Raw genomic sequence first — 19,910 nt, forward strand, 5'->3', positions numbered from 1 at the left:
CCCTGCTTGTGGGTCCCTGGTTGACAGCTGGTTGGCCACTGTGTGAACAGAATGCTGGACTAAATGGCCCTTGGTCTGATCCAGCATGGCTCTTCTTATGTTCTTATGTTCTGTTTAAGTTATAGTCATTCTTCATAAATTTGCATCTACACATATGAATGATCAAATGCAAATTTTATGGAAATCACTATCCTCTTTTGTCCTCTATTTTGGTGATGCATGTCCTCTATTTGGGAGATGTGTAAGTGGCCACCCTACTCCACCAGCTTCATGGTGGGGCCATGAAGTAGAGCAAAGGCAGAATGTAACACATCAGGGGCATAGCCTAGAAGGATTTAGCAGGTCAGGAAAATAAAGCTGCCAATATCCTACTGCCCTAATACCAGGGGTCTCCAACCTTTTTGGGCCTGTGGGCAGATCTGAGAATTTGAGAAACTGCTGTGAGCACCAGCACAAAATGGTCCCCATGGAGAATGTGGCTAGCCATATAATGGCTGCTGGGGGAGCCTTGCTAGGAAAAGTGAGCTAACGAGGGGCAAGGGAGAGAAAGAGCAAATCTAGAGGCTAGGAGCTGGGGGAAACAGCAATGTAAAGAGATGAGGAGAGAAATAGCAAAGCTAGAGGCTGGGAGGAAAAGGGAAACAGCAAGGCAAAGGGGGAGAGGGGTGAGAAAGAGCAAAGCTAGAGGCTGGGAGCTGGGGGAAACAGCAATGTAAAGAGATGAGGAGAGAAATAGCAAAGCTAGAGGCTGGGAGGAAAGGGGAAACAGCAAGGCAAAGGGGGAGAGGGGAGAGAAAGAGCAAGGCTAGAGGCTGGGCAGGAGGAGAAACATCAAGGTAAAGGGGTAGAGAAAGAGCAAGGCTAAAGGAAGGAGAAACAGTGAGCTAAAGACGTGGGGAGAGAAAGAGCAAAGCTAGGGGCTGGGAGGGAGAGGGGAACAGCAAAGCAAAGGGCAGAGTGGAGAGAAAGAGCAAGGCTAGAGGCTAGAAAGGGAGAGAAAAAAGACTGCCTGAACACTTTCCAAGGTTTTTCTTCAAACATTTTTTTTGAAGTGGGCCTTCACCTTTTGGCATGTTCTGCCATCACCTTTTTAACATAATGGCCCAGTATAGAAAGCCACTTTTCGCCTGTGTTCAAAGGACTGGAAGTTTTAATGTGGGGGAAATGCATTACTGTGCATCCAAATCTCTTGCTCATTCTTCTCTGGATTGGAGTCACTCTTTAGAACTATGAGACTATCTTCTAAAACCTCAAAAATGAATAAATAAAAAGAAAGCTCAGTATTCTTTTTATTAAAAAAAATCTGTAGGTCACACACATGATGTTGATTTTCTATACAGTGACACTTTATATTCCTGAAGAATAAAAAAAACTAATCCTCTTCAGGTCTTCTCTTATTTAAACTAAACATTATAAATCCGGAGTCCTATTTTTCTCTTTGAACTGTCCCCCCACCCGCCAATAGATTCATAGCAGCAGGCCCTTAATATTCCTGTGGCATTTATCAAAAGTTAAACAGGTCCCTTGAAATCAGAGAAAACAATAAACCTAATAAAGAGTCCAGCTGGCACCGAAGGTGAACGATACAGCTCTTCTTAAAGCTCTAAATCTTGTAGGATGGGAACATCTGCACTTACGCACTCAAGAATAATGAGTTCAGCCAAGGTCTTTCATCAGCTGCTGGAAATAAACACCGCCCCCCATCCTGTTCTCAGAACATGTGCGATGCCATCTTCAGGTTTCTCCAGTTTTGTTGCAGGGGGCACTAGGGTTCAGTAGCTCTGATCGTTTAGTGCTTCTGAGGGAAATCAGACCATTTAGAGCAAACTGACACTACCAATTTGAACTGGTTTCACAGTCATTCTCTCTCCCCAGACAACCTGGGAGGGAGAAGAATTAGAGATCTCTAACAGAATTCTCAGCACTCTCAGCACAGAGCTACAATTGCCAGGATTCTTTGGTTAGAGCCGAGGAACTGAATTAGGAAGAACTAAGTTCAAATCCCAACTTGGCCACAAAAGTCGCTCGGTGACTTTAGGACAGTCACTATCTCTTAGACCAGCCTTTCCCAACCTGGTGTTCTCCAGATGTTTTGGGCTACAACTTCCATCAGCCCCAACTAGCATAGTCAGTAGTCAAGAATGCTGGGAGTTCTAGTCCAAAATATCTGGCGGGCACCAGGTTGGGGAAGGCTGACCGACCCATTTATCTCACAAGGTTGCTATGAGAATAATATGTACAACTAAGAACCTAAGAACATAAGAAGAGCCCTACTGGATCAGAACAAAGGCCTACCTAGTCCATCATCCTGCATCCCACAGTGGCCAACCCAGATGCCCATGGGAAGCCCATAAGCAGGGCGTGAGCACAACAGCCCTCTCCCAGTCACGTTCCCCAGCAACTGGTAACAGAGAGGCATATTGCCTCTGTTACGAGAGGCAATATATAGCCATCATAATGAGCGGCCATTCATAGCCTTCTCCTCCATGAATTCGTCTAATTCCCTTTTAAAGCCATCCAAATTGGTGGCCATCACTATACCCTGTGGCCGTGTATTCCACAGTTTAACTGTGTGCTATGTGAAGATGCAGTTCCTATTGTCTGTCCTGAATCTCCCACCATCCAGCTTTTTTGGATGACCCTGGGCTGAGCTCCTTGGAAAAAGGGGTGGGGGAATACAGATGTAATAGGCAGAGGAACAATAAATCCAGGCAGCCACCTAGTAGTTCCCCTCTTCTTCTAAGTATGTCCCAAGACTTGTTCTGGGATACTACATTCCATAATAAACATTTTCCTCCTAAATATAAAAAATGAATCCTCTCCCCAGACCACTGATAATAGTCTGATTGCTCTAGGTATACCTAATATAATGGCAGCTAATGAATTTAATCACCGGGTTTTATTCTGGTGTATTCCAAACATAAGGTGCTGCTATCGCAATAATTCATTTAAGGCGTAATGCAGATGACGGAGTGTGCCAAACATAACGAGATCAGGATACCAAACGGGGAATGCCACACAGTATGTTAAGAAACCTTTAAAGAAGAAATCCAGTGAGGGGCATAATGCCAAGTTGTTGATTTGACAAATGAAAATAAACCATTCATACAATGAAATGGGCTGTATTGTTCATCCCATCTCGTATGTCAAATCATGAATATTGCCTGATGCAACTGTTCCATTTTCTCAAGGGCTTTCATACCGGGGAAAGCTGGGGGTTCCTTGGAAACCTATCAGCGTTCCTCAGAAGATCCATAAGGGCAGAGGAGCATCCCTGCAAGATAGCTGGCTGCCACTACCAATCTTCCCCTGCAATGCACAGCTGCAGCAGGGAGCATGCTGGGTTTGTTCTACAACAGGAGTGGATAGAAGATAGATCGGGACAGATCTGGGTGATTTGCAGCAAGGGCTTCCTATTCCCAATCGCTTAAGAATGGTGATGACAAACAGCCTTTTATCCCTGCTAAATTGGGCTGCTGAAATCAAGACATCTGGGGTGGTGGTCGGGGGGAAGAGAAGATAAATAATAGTAGATACGTGTGAGAAAGGATTTGTGCGCTAGCTCTGGTTCTGCGGGGCTGCGCATGGGCTCAGAGGTGGCTTGTTCTGCAATGTTTGTGCCCGTCTTCCTGGGCCATGGTTTTGCACCTGGTTTTGTTTGATGGACCTCAGGGTTCTAATGAAAAACAAAGTATATCCCATAAGCCTAAAGCTGCCTTCTCCCACCTGCTGCCCTCCAGATGTGTTGGACCACAACTCCCATAATCCCCAGCTGGGGAATTATGGGAGTCGTAGTCCAACACATGTGGAGGGCAGCAGGTGGGAGAAGGCTGGCCTAAAGTCTGCCCACCCCTGTTTTACAGTGTAGTTCATGCAATAAAGGCCGCCACGCAGGCCTGGCCGATGTTTTAAATGAACTGACTGTGCTTCCAAGGCATATCCCCAAATCTCCTACAATGATGGCAAGCAGGGCAGTGTAGAAATGCTTCCCTGAAGCTAGAAAGTTTGAAAGCCATGACGTTACTTAATTCAGCTCCAGCCAACTGGAGAACTGAGCAAAGCGTGATTTGCCCCCAGATGGATTGCTTGGCTCAATCCCTGCGTTGCTCTGCTGCACCAATTTCCATAATTCCCTTCTTAAATATTTACCTATGCAGTAAGCAAACATGACCGCTCATCTGCAGAATTATCCATCTAGGTCATTTATGTGGGAGGAAACCTTCTTCACTCCCCGTAAATGTCAGTGTTAAACTGGAAGCCACCAATCGGTTTTCTCAGTTTCCTATTCTTCTTCCCCCCTCCCTGCACGTCAGTGAGCAATTAAGGGTAATTTACATTAAATTAATGATGCTTCACACCACAATGAAATATTTTATAACATACAAACGAGTGGCCTGCTCAGAGGAAGCAGAAACCTAATGCCGGCATCCGCACAAGTGACAATTTAAATTAATCACAGTCTGCTTTAATAACTATGTTGTTAAAGTGTGACAGAACAGATGTTCCCTTTAAAAATATATATTAAATGAGCTAATGGTATCCTATTTTTATCTGGAGGAACTGCACTTGTGATGGTTCCAGTCTGCCCTGTGTTTTAAAGGAGTGCTCTGACTAAAGGCAATGAGTTACTTTCTTCCCGCAAGGAGTTCTGACACATGCGCTGTACACGATGGAAGCTCATGACCATCCTCCAGAATTAAAGATACCAGGCCTCTGGAAATAGGAGTTAGCAGATGCAAATGGGCAAGAGATGGCCATTAGAATGTACAATGCAGCCCAGAGATTTAGCCTGGGCCTCCTTTGAAACACCAGAAACTAATTTAAGCTTCCCAAGCCACAGGAAAAGCAGCAAAAGGTCGCAGTTTGCCTCTTAGCACTAATTACATTCTCTTGCTGGAGGGGTATACAGAGAAGGAGAAGAAGAAGAAGAAAAATCTTCATAATCAGACTTGTGGAGGAGAATCATATTGGCTGGAATAGCTAATTCCCCTCCGGTGACTTAATATGCCAGTGACAGCCACCAATATTGTGTGGGCAAGAATTCTAATGCAATGCTCAAGCAGCATAGTCCACAACAGAACGAGGAAGAAACGTTCTGTACACAGAGGTTAATGAGTTGCTTCCTCCTTGTTGCTGCACTGATGGGCTGCGCTGATGCTTTATCCCAAATTTGAGCATGTCTACACAGTTCTGTCATACTTGATTTGATCAGACTACTGCTGTAGCTACAGAGGTAAGAGTGAATTTTGCAATATCAGGGCTAGAAAAGCAGTCCAAATTAAAACACAAGTCTGGTGTTAGGTATCTCCATGGGCTCTTTGCACAATCTGGCCATTATTTAGCATGTCTCACCTGGGAGCTTCTGTGGACATTATGGCCTGGTACCATAATGAGACATAATGCTGAACTATGGCTAGTGTTACATGCATGAGCCTTGGGCTCATGCTCTCCCCTCTTTCCTCCTTCAGTGCAGCCACAAGGAGGAAACTGGAAGCTTTCACTTCCATTTTCAGTTAACTGCAGTTTAGTGTTACATCTGACATCGAAACCATGGTTGATCTTAACTATGGGCTAGGGAAGCCAGTTTGTTTGTTTCCCTAAGCTAGTCTTCACCAACCTGGTGCCCTCCAGACATATTGGATTACAACTCCCATCATCAACCAGTCCACATGGCCAATGGAGGGCACCAGGTTGGGGAAGGCTGCCATGAACCAAAGTTAAGCCTAACCATGGTTTATAGAGGTTCGGACATAATGCTAAACTACAGTTAGCTAAAAATGGAAGTGAAAACTTCTGATCTCCTTCTCATGGCTCTACTAGAGGGGAAGGGAGTGGGGAGCTGATGAGCCTGAGGCTCATTTATGTAACAACAAACATTTACCAAAATCAGGTAAACATGCTTGTTCATCAGAAATGCATTCACAGGACCGGTAAAGAAACACCTTTATTATGACCAATGCTACTGTCATAAACCTACTGACAGATTCTGAGTTACACAGAACACTTCCTTTGGCTGATGTTCAAGCAAAAGCAGTATTAAAGGGGGAACAAATGTTTCTAATCAAAGGCGTGGTGTGAAGCCTTACTTATGCTTGCCTACAGAGAAGTCCTGTATATTTTTGTTCTAATGGGCCAACATGGCGACCCAATTTTGCTCTGCTTTGGAGAAAATATGTAAATAATTGTGTCAATCAGCTCTAGATGACTTATGTGCTTCATTTTCCAACTTTTTTTAATTTTAAAGGCACACATACTATATATACATGCAGTATTAGACAATTCCCAATGGAGCAAAACGAGAATGAAGGAATGAATTCTGCAGAAAACACTTTAAAGAGCTGAAGATGTCTAGCTGCAGGCAAAGTCTATAAATGCTAAGTTTGCAGCAAGTACATTTTATTCTAACAAGTACAACAGTGACATGGATTTGGAACAACAAAGAAACAGCCATTTTGATTTGCCCTGAGGATGCATTCAAATGCTAAAAGTTACAGAGGCCCTTGCTGCCAGCAGCAACAGCTTTGATATTTACAGCCCTCCCTATGCATGTTTACTCAGAAGTCATTCCCACTGAATTCGGCAGGGCCTACTTCCCAGTAAAAGTGTAGCCTTTGAATCCAAGGCCTAGAGTCAGCAAAGACATCTATGATGTCTGACACACATCACCATTTGTAAGCTGCATTTCTTGCAGGAGGAAAAAAGTGGGATGTAAATGTAATGGATAAACAAATAAACAAACAGCCCTCCTAACCTGGTATCCTTCAGATGTTTTGGACTACAGCCCCCAGCATTCCTGACCATTCGCCATCCTGGCTGGGACTGATGGGAATCGAAGTCCAAAACAGCTGGAGCGCACCAGGTTGGGAACGCTGCCCCGGCATGCTTTTGAAACACCTGCACTTTCACGACTTATTGGTGCTGTTTCTTAATTAGCCTGCCCTTTGTACCCTTTACTGGGTTCACAAAATACTGATCCCCCCCCCCTTGATGCTGTGCAAAGCCAGCCTACCTTCGCAGGTCAGTAAGAAATATGCCATGTTGGGGCTGAATGATGCACTGAAGTACGTGCAGTTGTTAATCAAGTCGCAGGAGAGGCACTGCCTATTGAAGGTCCCTTTAGTGCTGGCGCTGAAAAAGAAATGGGGAAGAAAATGACATGTGCAGAAATGCCGGGATACACCGACTGCTTGGGAGAGACCAGTCAGGAAGACTGCGGTGACTTGGACAGGGGTGGACTTGGGGGCTAGATTCTCCCCAGCCAAACTACTTGGGGATCACACAGTCGACTTGCCATGATGTCATTGGCTGGTGATCAGCAGCTTTGGCAGGGAGAACCCAACCCCTTTAGCTGAAGATAGGGGTCGATCCCTTTTCCTGGCAGGACCCTCTGCTGGTGAATGGCACCCCCTCCCACTGGGAGACAGGAGATTGTCCCTGATGGACCTGCCACCAGGCAGAGCCCTCTGAGATGAGCCCTCCCTCATTCCTTCAAGGGAGCCAAGAGAGAAGCAGCATCCCATGCTCTGCCTTTGAGCCCACCAGCCCATTTCTGGCATGTGAGTACACGCTAAAGCAGCCTGTGAGATACTGGTTCACCCTTGATCGGTGCCCCTTCCTTTCAGGAATGGGGGTTCTCTGTGATGATCCAGGAGCTTCAGAGGCGACCCTACGTTTCCTGATGAGAGGGGAAGCATCTGCTGGCCAGGACAGACATGCAGCCAACTCTTTCGCCCTCCTTTTGGCCCAGTCAGGGCCACTTCCAGAATGAAATTGCTTGGGGGAGAGGTGCCAGCCACACTGAAAGGGACAGTGCTGTAGCTCAGTGGCAGAGCACATGCGTGGCCTACAGAAAGTCTCAGGCCCGATCCCTGGCATCTCCAGGCTGGGCGAGGAAAGGCTCCTGTCTGAAACCCTGGGGAGCAGCGGCCAGGCTGTGTAGACCAGCTGTCTCCAACCTGGTGCTCCCCAGATGTTTTGGACTACAACTCCCAACATGCCTGACCATTGGCCATGCAGGCTGGGTCTGCTAGGAGTTGACATCCAGCAAGGTTGGGGATGGCTGGTGTAGACAGAATGTATGGAGGGTTTGACTCAGAGTAAGGCGGTTTCTTAGGTTCCTACAAAAGTAGTGCACGAGGCGCTGTTTCTCCCTGCTCAGCATGGAGGCTGGTGGCTCCACTTTCGGTGGGGCTGTGCATACATTCTGGGTTTCAGTCAGAACCAGCCAGAACTCCAAATAAGGTATCCAAGGAGCTGAACCCTATCCCCAAAATACATCTGGACTGCCCAACGGATCTGGACTGCACCAGGTTGGGGAAGGTGGATATAAGGCGTCTTCATATGTCCTCCATAATGCAACTGGTGTCCGAACAAGCTGGCTAAAAATCATGGCTGTGACAGGTGTCCCGAGCAGCTCTGCACTGGTGGGTATATTTGGACCTTTGAGAAAGTGTTGTGGGTGCTCTCACAAAATGGCTATCATCAGGGGCTTGCCCATTCACAAAATGGCTACCTTGGGAGGGCTTGCCCATTCACAAAATGGCTGCCATGGCAAGGCTTGTCCATACACAAAATGGCAGCCATGGTTGGCATGACTGGTCACAAAACACTCCTTTCCCAGAAGTCAAAGTGGTGACACTGAAAGAAAAGTGATTTGTCCAAGAACCTAAGTATAAGGCAGAGGTGGAGGCTCTGAGCTCCAAAACACAAACCTTTTGAGCCCAAATGAAGATGGTGCTGGGGGGCAGCACTTCACTTGCCAGCCTCCCAGTTGAAAACATAATGTAAAACAATCTTAAGAAATAAAATGAATATCGGGAAGGACAGGGGGCCTGGCAGGTGCTGGTGGTGGAACCTGCTCCTAAAAGCAGCAACACGATGGCCAAAATGACTCCTCCTTGCCATTTTGCAAATCTAAATAGTGCAATTTTGCTTTTTAAATAATCTATACTAGTGTGTTCATTTTCTCAAAACAAACAAACAAACAAACAACAAACAAACAAACGCAAAGCTTTTGGAAACTGACTGCAAAGTCTTCACCCCCTTCTGTGAGTTATTCACTTTGGGCTCACTTTGCAATGAATCTGCTCAGGCATGAGCAAAACCGGCAACATCCTCTTTCGGGGAAAATAATCTGAAAATTGTCTCTTGGCTTAAAATAAATCATACCTGTATAAATGTCGTCTCCTTGGTAACTCTTCTGTGCTGAGGAAATAGCTAAAATAAAATGCACATAAAATATAACTAGATCTCTAGGAACAGTATTTCATCTGTGTTATCTACATAGACATAAACTTTCTTTAAAATAGAAGTGGGAAATATACTCCAGAAACATTCTTCTAAAGCCTTTAGGCTCTAGTCCAACCTTCCCCAACCTGGTGCCCTCCAGATGTGTTGGACTGAACTCCCATCATTCTCAGCGAGTATCATGCTGGCTGGGAATGATGGGAGTTGCAGTCCATCCCATCTGAAGGGTGCCAGGTTGGGGAAGGCTGCTCTATAGTCGAAAGCTTTATCATTCCAGTTTTTATCTCTCTTAAGAAGAAGAAGAAGAAGAAGAAGAAGAAGAAGAAGAAGAAGACGACGACGACACAGGTCTCTAGTCCTCATGGCCACAAGTTTGTAATCCTAAAGTGGTGGTGGAGATTCTGTGGTGGAGGAATGAGAAGTTATATGTGCTTCCAGCTTTTCCTATTTAAAAGAGATTCAATTTCTATTTAATGACATTCAGCACTGCAAAGCTTGGTACCTAAAGTTAATATAAGTTGGGCCGGGTGGGGTGGGGTGGGGTGGGGTGGGATGGGGAGCTATACAGTGTGCATGAGATGTCTGAAGTATCAAGTGCCTGGGTTGTTACAAAATATCAGTTTAATATCAGTAAAACTGACAGCTCTTTTCCTATTGCTTTTGTAACTACTGAATAATGTTTTAGTAGTTCTCAGTTGACAACTGGAAAGCTACAGTAATTTTGTGTATTTAATTGCATGTAACTAGCAACTTCCATATCATTTTGACAAGTATATCAGGTGTTTGGCTGCAATTTGTGAACATACTGCATTTTCTTTGACAGGTATTTTCAAATGTGAAAAACTCCGCACGAGACCTTGGGTGCGTGATCACCAGCCTGCCATTTTTAGCAAAACATGTGTACCCAAAGGTCTCTGCCTGGCTTTTAACAGTCTGTGCGGTTGCACAAGAAGCAGGTCTAATAATGTAGACACAGAAATCATGGGCATTGGAAAAAAATAATGTAAGGTTGGATCCAGAATAGATTAGTCATGCTTTAGTCCCATTTAAATCAATGGGACTTTAACAGCACAGTCCAATGGCTGTCTACTCAAAAGCAAGTCCCCTTGAGTTACATAGGGCTTACTCCCAAAGCAACTGGGTACAGGATGGCAGCCTACGTTAGGCATACCTTATTTATCCCATTAATTTCAATCTCCAGTGGGAGTAAAGCAGCCTTCCCCAACCTAGCACCCTCCAACTGTGGTGGACTGCACATCCCATAATTTCCAGCCAGCATGGCCATTACTAGAAGTTATGGGATGTGAAGTCCACCACACTTGGAGGGCACCTGATTGAAGAAGCCTGGAGTAAAGCGTAACCAACTTAGTCTGGCTCCAAACCATATTAACACTGAGCTTCTAAAAATGTTCACTCCTTTCTATTCCTTCTGTACCTACGGAAGGACAGTATATTAAATAAGCAAATAAATAAATGAGGCTTGCACCTCTGCTGCCTGCCAGTCAACTTCTGATGGGCTGTAGGGTTTTGTGGATGCAGTGGAGGCCGGTGGCCCTGATGTCAGTGGGACGGTGAATCCGCTCCAGGTTTCATTCAGAACCAGTCAGAACTCTCAAGGAGCTACCCAAGGTGCAACCGCAAAGCACATCGGCTAGCTCCTTGAGAGTTCTGACTGAAACCCGGACCGGATTCATAGCCCCACTGACATCAGAGCCACCAGCCACTGTGCGGACAGTGTGCACCATGCTCCTCTGCTGGTGGGGCAGCGCTCATGCCCCAGAGCTGCTCCCACAGAAATGTCCATCGATGTACAGTACTGTGCAAAAGTCTTAGGCCAGCATTAGATTTGTTGTTTTAGCAATGGCACAATGACCATATATAATTATTTCTCAGTCTCTTCATTAGAATACAACCACAAAATACAGGAAATCTGTATGCAGTATTCAACAATAGAAAAAAGAAAAAACAGCTTCCATAGGCTAAAGTGGCAAGTATTTAGTGTGATCTCCCCTTACACTAGAGTAACAGCAGGCGCCTGGCCAGGAATGGTCTTCGTGGAAGGGTAGCAGCCAAGAAACCACTTTTGTGGAAAGGGAACAGGGTGAAAAGGCTAAGATATGCTAAAGCTCACAAAGATTGGAATGAGAATCAGTGGAAACAAGTATTATGGAGTGATGAATCCAAGTTTGACATTTTGGGGTCCAATCGTCGGCAATATGTGAGAAGAAGAGTTGGAGAGAGATGGACGAATGAGTGCTTGCGGCCTTCAGTGAAACATGGTGGAGGGTGTGTCCTGGTTTGGGGCTGCATTTCTGCCACTGGTGTTGGCAATCTTGTCCGTATTGATGGGATCATGAATGCTGAAAAGTACAGACAGGTTTTAATTCATCATGCCATTCCTTCTGGAAAGCACCTGATTGGGAATGGTTTCATTTTTCAGCATGATAACAATTCCAAGCACACTGCTAATGCAGTGAAATCTTATTTAGCAAGGAAAACAGCTGATAAAACACCGACAGTCATGGACTGGCCTCCACAGAGTCCAGACCTGAATATTATAGAGGCAGAATGGGATCACCTGGACAGAGAAATAAATAAAAGACAACTTACATCTAAAGAAGAACTCTGGGAAGTGCTGAAAGAAGCCTGGTATAATATACCAGAAGATTACTTCAGAAAACTTCAGGACAGTCTCCCCAAAAGAGTTCAAGATGTGCTTAGAGCCAAGGGAGGGCACACTAAATACTGACTTTTGCCTGTACATATTTCCTGTATTTTCTGTTTGTATCTTAATACAGAGCCTGAAAAATAATCACGGATGGTCATTAAAACTTTGCTAAAACAACAAAGCTGGTGGCGGCCTAAGACTTTTGCACGGTACTGTAGATGCACTGCTGGTGCTGTTTCCACAGTGCTAGCAGTAAAAAGGGCCATATTGGGGCCACACTGGTAGAGGCTTAGATTCTCCTCCATATGCCTCCTCCAAGGGAAGCTCGGAAGGTGGCAACGAGGGAGAGGGCCTTCTCAGTGGCGGCCCCCCAACTGTGGAAGAAGCTCCCTGATGAGGTCTGCCTGGCACCAACATTGTTATCTTTTCGGCACCAGGTTAAGACCTATCTCTTTCCCCAGGCATTTGGCTGCACATGATGAGTTTTAATGTGTCCTGGATGTGTCTTTAGTTATAACTGACAGTTCAAAGTTGTTTTTAGTTATATGTTGTTTGTGTATGTTGTCTGTGCGCTTTTATGTAAATGGGTTTTAAACTTTGTATATTGTATTTAATGTTTAACTTTTGTAAACCACCCAGAGAGCTTTAGCTTTGGGGCTGTATAGAAATGTAAATAATAATAATGATGTTCCCTCGTTCCCCCAACAGCCCCCAGAAAGGGCAAAAAAGTACACCAGCTGGCATGGTTATTTTCCTTCCCATTAGTGCCACTGGGATGGGAATTGTTAAAGAAAGCCAAGGCGGGGGGATTAAAACATGGGAAATCTCCCCCCACCCACCCTTTCACTGTGACTGGTAGTTTCTTATAATATGACCAGGACTAAGCAAATGATCACTGAGACATATTCAACATGCCTCTTAAGCCACTGGCCTAGTGCTACTTACTCCATAGTAATACAAATGATTCAGTAGGCCCCCTCCACAATAAAACATTTGACAGGAGGGTCCTCACAACACTTCTGTTCTTCTTATGCCCATTTCACAGATAGGGACCTTCTGACTTAGCCAAGTCATGCAAGGGAACTCCAGTAAGGGAACCCTGTTGTCTGTCTTTAAGCACAAACCTCCCAGAACTCAATGCAAAGCATTACACACTGGGCCAGGAATGTGCTCCCTTAATCCAGCATCCCTGGCTGTCAATCTCAGACAATCAATGGCAGCCAGTGTCACCACTGATCATCTAAAACAGGGGTGGGCAGCCTACGGCCCTAGAGCTGCATGCAGCCCTTGGCCTCATGTCAAAAGCTCAAATCTCTGGCAAAAGTGATGTGGCCCTGCCCTGGCAGCCCACTGCATGGAAGCAAAGGAGGAGAGACAGGAAAGGGGGTGGTGGAAAGACAAAAGGGTGACCCAGCACTTTTGGCTCTGGCCTTGCCCACCACCGACATGCAGCCCCCAAGAGACTACCCATGAGGGAATGCGGCCCTCAAGATAAAAAGGGTTGCACACCATGTCCTAAAAGATGAAAGCTTGCTTAGCATTTTTAATTTCAAAAATTACTTACACTTTATGCTGCTTTTCGTCATATCCCAGGATCTTGGTCACATCCCAGTCACCCGATGTGATAGTCTGTAAATTATTGTTGCTGCTGTTGGGCTGCCGGGAAAGAGAAGAAACGCTGAATTTCAAAAAGACTAAGCAAGGTGATCATCACAGATCTGCTTTGGCTTCTCCAGAATGAGCTCCCTGAATATCTCCACCACCGTTTGTTAAAAATAAGATACTTTATTCTTCTTCTTCTTCCTCCCTCCCAAATCCTGGGACTGTAAATAAATAAACGGAGCCGAATCCATGCTTGAGATAATTCTAAATCTATGCCATAGTCAGTCCCCCTAGGGCAGCCTTCCCCTGGTGCCCACCAATGGCCATACTGGCTGGGAATGATGGGAATTGTAGTCAAACACATCTGGAGGGCACCAGGTTGGCTGCGGCGGCTGCAGTATGGCCAAGTGTGGCTAAAATGAAGCAAAGACAGATGAGTTGAGTCTGACTGGCAAAGCTCACAGCTTTATTTACATTTTTATCACCTTCCTCCCTCCCTCCAAAGAGCTCCAGGTGGCATACAGCCCCCCCGCCGCCATTTTACCCTCCCAACAGCCCTATGAGGTAGGAGAGTGATTGGCTCAGGCAACCTAATAAGTTTCAGGGAATTGGAATCCTGTCTCCCTGGTCTGAGTCCAGCTCTTTGACCACATCACCATGCCGGCACTGACTCTTCTGGGTCCCAGGAGATGAAACAACAAGAGACTGAAAACCAGGACAACAAGCTCCTCCTTCGAATGGGTGACATCTGGGAGTCCCACTGAAACCCACCAGCCCCCCCCCCACCAAACGTGTTGCTGAACTTGGTGCTGCTGCAGCCCCAAATTGGAGGCATTTCCCATGGAAACAAGGTGCACAGGGTGTGCACACCCCATGTACAAGCACAGCTGCACTTCTGGGAGGCACTTGCCACTGAGATTTTGGCAGCAAAGTCAGCAGGGGAAGAGGCAGGGGCCGCCTCTGTTGCCCACCCCTGTCCTGAGGGAAACTAACCCACCCTGCAGTCCAAGGACTTCATGTTCTCGCCCAACCAAGCCCCTCAGGTAACTCTGCTCCCGCCATCCAGTCAAATCTCCTCACTCTGAGGAGCTGCTCCTCAGTCCAGAACTCCCTTCTCCAAGTGGACCCCTCCACTTTCCATCGTTTGATACCTACCCCCCTCTCTCCTTGGCCTCTTAATCGCGTGTTCCATTTCAACCCCTTTTGTGTCAGTATCACCACCTGCTATTGATAATAAGCCAGCCACGAGTCTTCCTGCAAAACACTGGGCGTGTTTCCACACTATGCGTTTCCCCAACCGCATCTTCTCCTTTTCCTGTTTCCACAGCCCTGAAAGACCTGGCTTATCCTCGCTGTAGCCTGGGGCTCTGAGCTGTTTCTTTTTGTTTTGAATATATTTTTATTTTATCTTTATAAATGAAATAAACAACATCAAAAATACCAGCAACCTGATCAATACTACAGTTTCCCAGCAATACAATATTCTGATGAGGACACCACAATAACAAAAAGAAAAGGAAAAAGAAAAAGAAAAAAAGGAAAAAGAAAAGAGAAGAGGAAAGGAAAGGAAAGGAAGTAAAGAGAAAGAAAAGAAGATTCTTTCCCCCTCCCCCCTCCCCCCTCCCCTTTAAAGAATTAAGTTTAAACTCCAATCCTCTGAAGTGTTTCCATGAAGCTCTAATCAAATTATTTTCTTGATGGCTGGGTGGAGTCTGTGTTGGGTCTGATAACCCCATCCGTGTTCCCACCACCTCCTCCTTTTACCGATTCCCCCCTCCCTCACCCCTTCTGCTCTGCTCTAGTTTCCTGCTCTGGCCAGTCTCCTCCCCACCATCCAAGCCCCCCCCCCTTTAAAGTGAGTTTTAAAGCACAATTTCACTTTAATGAAGGACCAAAATCCCCCTTGTTTTCCTTAAGTGGAACAGCATTCCCCCCTTTTAAACCCTCGGTTATTCTGCTAAAAGGGGGAACTTAAAGGGCAATTTCACTTTAATGAAGGACCGGAAAAGCATCCCACACCTTTTAAGTCCCTTTTTCCCCTTAAGGGGAGCAACGTCCTGTATGCAGCATCCCCACCCTTTTAAACCCTCGTGATTTTGCTAAGAAGGGGAACGTAAGGTGCAACTTTGCTTCAACAAAGAGGAGGAGCTTACAGGCAAAGTTGGATGTAGAGCAAAATTGCGCCTTAACTACTCTCCGTGAAGTTTTGCGGCTCTCATGATTTCCCGAGTGGAAATTCCAGAAAAAAGGGAGGGAAAGGGTTGGTTCACTGAGGTCAGAGTGACACACCCACAAATGCTGGCTACACGTCCTATGGGCATGACTATGATACGGAACCCAGTGTGGTTGTGGAAACAGGTCAGTAATGGAGCCAAAGTAAGCTGGAAAAGTTGGACTATAAAAAAAAAGGTAAAGGTAAAGGTGTCCCCAACCAATCGTGTCCGACTCTGGGGTGTGGTGCTCATCTCCATTTCTAAGCTGAAGAGCCAGCTCTGTCTGAAGACGCTTCCGTGGTCATGTGGCCAGCATGACTGAACACCGAGGTGCACGGAGCGCTGTTACCTTTCCCACCGAAGCGGCACTTATTTATCTACTTGCAATTTCTTGCTTTCGAACTGCTAGGTTGGCAGAAGCTGGGATTGAAGACGGGAGCTCACTCCGTCACGCAGCACTCGGGTCTCGAACTGCTGTCCTGCCGACCTTCCAGTCTGCAGTTCTTAAGTCTTAACCAGTCTCAAAAGAAGGGTTTTTTCTGCAAAGAAATGCGGGGCTGGTGCTGAATTACCATGACGTCATGGAAACACAGAGACCTCACCATGCAGCCAGGTTGGAGTAAATCACTGGTGGAAACACAGCCACTGTTTGAGTCCCTGTCTTGAATAGATCCAGATTTTCCCTGTAGTACTTCGGGTCAATGCAGGCACGCTGCATCATCAGAAGTACCTGTGTGTATCTATTAGGAACATAGGAAGCTGGCTAAGACTGAGTCACACCACTGGTCGATCTAGTCCAGTATTGTCAACACTGATTGGTGACGGCTCTCCAGGATTTCTCACCCCTACATACTTAACCAATTTAGCAGCTGCAAAGGTTTGTCTCACCTGTGCCGAAGACATGGCGATATGGTAGAAGTCACCTCGCCCACCCTGAGAAACGGCTCGGATGAAGAAGAACGTCCTGCCATCTCTGGAGAAGATGGGTTCTTCATTCTGCAAATGCCAGAAAGATGCAAATGGATGCAACTATAAATATACATGAGACTTCGAAATCACCAACTCGAGGCAGAAACCAAGTCAGTCCCTAACTCCTTCTGTCAGGCACATGTGGATTCAAACCATGGACCTTCCAAGGGCCTGGCTACAATCCAGCCCAGCAAATCACTGCATCCTTGTGGAAAGCTTTCTCTGGCTCCAAGTAGTTTGGGAGTGCACAACCTTTTCAGCCCCGGGGGCCGCACTGGGTATCTGCTGGGGCTGCACATGGGTGTATGTGCATATACACACGCACAGTCACATGCAACTCACTCGCACCCCCCCACACTCACTTACACTGTGCTTTGCTTGCATACACTGTCCCAGCAATCCTGGGACAATGAATGTCCCAGGATTGGGAGTCCCAGGATTCCTGGCCATGTTGGCTGGGGCTGATGGGAGTTGAAGTCCAAAATATCAGGAGAGCACCAGGTTGGGAGAGGGTGCTCTACATGCTGGCCCTTCATGCCTGGACAGCTTTTTGTAATAGGCTGATGTTATGCCCCAGCACATACAGCCCCACAAAGCTTTTCCTCTTCCCTCTCCACTCCTTTTCCCTTGTATGTTGTGTCTTTTTAGATTGTAAGCCTGCAGGGAGGGACTATCTTGTTTTATTGATTATATGTAAGCCGCTTTGGCAGGCTTTTTGGCTGGGGAGTGGAATAAAAATACTTTACATAAATAAGTAGGCCACAGCCTCCATAACATTCTGGGTTTATGCTCCAGAGTCTGTGACAAGCGTAGGAGAAAAGTGGAGCAATCTCTCTCCACATTCTGGGGCGCCTGACTGAGAACTACAAGCTGAGCTGATGGAACCATCAAACACTGAAGTTCTGGCAGACTTCTGCTGTTGCTCCTCACTGAGACATGAGGTTTTGGTTTTTGCTCTTTGCTTAGTGCCGCTCATCAAGGGAGGAAACCCTGAGGAGATTTGGGGCGATGCAGCATTCTGATCTTCAGAGATATTATCCTTTTGCAAAGTTAAAAACAAATCACAGACACAGATACATACCTAGATGGACTGAGAAACAGCTAGAAGGCATCTCTAATACAGACTTCTCTTAAAAGTTTACAGCTTAATACTTTATTTCTGCCAAAGGCTGCCCTGTTAAACTGTAACAACTGAACCAAACTTGGTTATTTGTCCACATGCCTTCCCTGCACAAAACACTGACAGTTTGACTGAGTCAATTGTGGCATCAGCAAGAATTATGCTGAGTTGTGGTTTTCACTAACCATAGTTCAGAACCAAAACCAAGGTCTGACCTACCAAATGTACAGGCAAACCATGGTTTAAAGCTGCTTGCCTACTTTCATTTTCCAACTGCTCAGCACTTCCACTTCTGTGGTGCAGCTGCAGCCTCTAGGGACAAAGTGATGCCCATGACTATGGTGTGTCAGTTCAGACATCAGGCTACACCACAGTTATCATGAACCAGGGCTTGCAAGTCCAATTCAAACCATGGTTTCTGATTCCATTTTGCCACCAGATCTAGAGCCTGTCAATTTAGACAAAATATGCTGCAAGACTTCACAGCTGATTAACATTTTAGACAGTGGTCAAGTTTGCTATATGTACATCAGCGTTTGCTGTGGTGAACTGCAACAGTGTTTGTCTCTCTTTTCATTTGTTTATTTAACATTGTGCATGAAAAAGAGGTCTGTAAGCTAGCTCAGGTCAAAAGCTAGCTGAGGGCTTTGTCATTTTGAATTGGTCCTAATACAGGCATCATGACACTATTATGGGGGGGGGGGAAGCAGACATAGTGGATACCCTCCATGGAGCCAAAACTGGATGGGGGACCAGTGCATGACCACAGTAGGATGCTTTCAGACATGTAACTTCCTATCACAAATACAGCAGGGGTATTGAACCTCAGGCCTGTGGGCCCAATCCACCCCAGCTAGGATCCCAATCTAAGAAGAACATAACAGTGTAAGAGCTATGCTGGATCAGACCAAAGGTCCATCTAGTCCACCATTCTGTTCATACAGTGGCCAACCAGATTCATGTGGGAACCCACAAGTAGGACATGAGTGCAACAGCACCCTCCTGCTCATGTTCCCCAGCAACGGAGGTTGAGAGGCATACTGGTACTGGAGGTAGTATATAGTCATCATGACTAATAGCCCATGTTACTCAGATCCCAGCAGCATATATGTGGAGCTGGGATTCTTTGGCCCCATGGTTCCCCAGAAGGCCACGCCCCCTTCCTCTTCCCTGGTTCTACTCCCTTTCCCCTGACTGCCAATAGTTTGGTGGTTGCCCAGCGTTCACACAGCTTTTCCTCCATTTTAAAAGGTTGAAATGCCTCTCTTAAGGCTTAATTACTGGCAGTAAAAGCTTTAAACTAAAAATGCTGGTATTTTGGGCCCTGCCCCCTTTGCCTGTGGCCGCACCCCTGTTGGCCCCACCCATCACTGGAATACATCCTCTGAGGGCTTCTCTGCAACTGAATTCAGTCCTTGGGCTGAAAGAGGTTTGACACCTCTGCTTTAGAGTGTCCGCTGCAGCAACACTGCAGTCCAAAGGCATGGTCTGAAGGCACATGAGGCAGCCACCTTGCTGAAGCTGAACCGGTCTCAGTCTGGGCAGTGCTTGGAGGGGAGACCACCTGGGAATCCTATCTACGCTATCGTGGGATGTGGGAGAGGGCCTTCTCTGCTGTGGCACCCCGGTTGTGGAATGCCCTCCCCTTGGAGGCCTGATTGCTGCGTACACTGGTTTCATTTTGACGCCAAGTAAAAACATGGCTTTTTACCAAAGCCTTTTAGGGCTTAATGCATTTCCTAAAGTTGCACCCTGTTTTATTGTTTTAGATTTTAATTGGTATTAGCTTGTTTAATGGTTTAATATGTCTCTAGCTGTTTAAATTATTTATTGTTTTATACTGTTTAAATTGATTTTATCTGTACATCACCCTGAGATCTTAATGATATAGGAAAGGAAAGGTTCCTCTTGTGCAAGCACCGAGTCATTACTGACCCCTAGAGGGACGCCGTTTTTCCTCGGCGTTTTCATGGCAGACTATAGCGGGGTGGTTTGCCATTACCTTCCCCAGTCCTAACTACCTTTCCCCCAGCAAGCTGGGTACTCATTTTACTGACCTCGGAAGGATGGAGGGCTGAGTTGACCTGAGCTG

The 19,910-nt window shown here is 46.2% G+C and overlaps 1 protein-coding gene across 2 annotated transcripts in view; it reads right to left on the reverse strand.

Annotated features, from left to right (window-relative positions):
* DPP6 (dipeptidyl peptidase like 6) overlaps positions 1-19,910 on the reverse strand; it is a 783,164-nt gene that overhangs the window by 35,965 nt on the left and 727,289 nt on the right. For both annotated transcript variants that reach the window (XM_084855092.1, XM_084855093.1), the window contains exons 13-16: positions 16,618-16,725; positions 13,479-13,570; positions 9,169-9,216; positions 7,010-7,128 (exon numbers count right to left, since the gene is read on the reverse strand). In XM_084855092.1, the coding sequence (XP_084711218.1) occupies positions 7,010-7,128; positions 9,169-9,216; positions 13,479-13,570; positions 16,618-16,725 (367 nt within the window). The remainder of the gene's footprint in view (positions 1-7,009; positions 7,129-9,168; positions 9,217-13,478; positions 13,571-16,617; positions 16,726-19,910) is intronic.

The sequence above is a fragment of the Heloderma suspectum genome, chromosome 5, assembly GCF_057233095.1.
Source record: "Heloderma suspectum isolate Gila_16-S chromosome 5, 16-S_ref, whole genome shotgun sequence".
NCBI lineage: Eukaryota > Metazoa > Chordata > Lepidosauria > Squamata > Helodermatidae > Heloderma > Heloderma suspectum.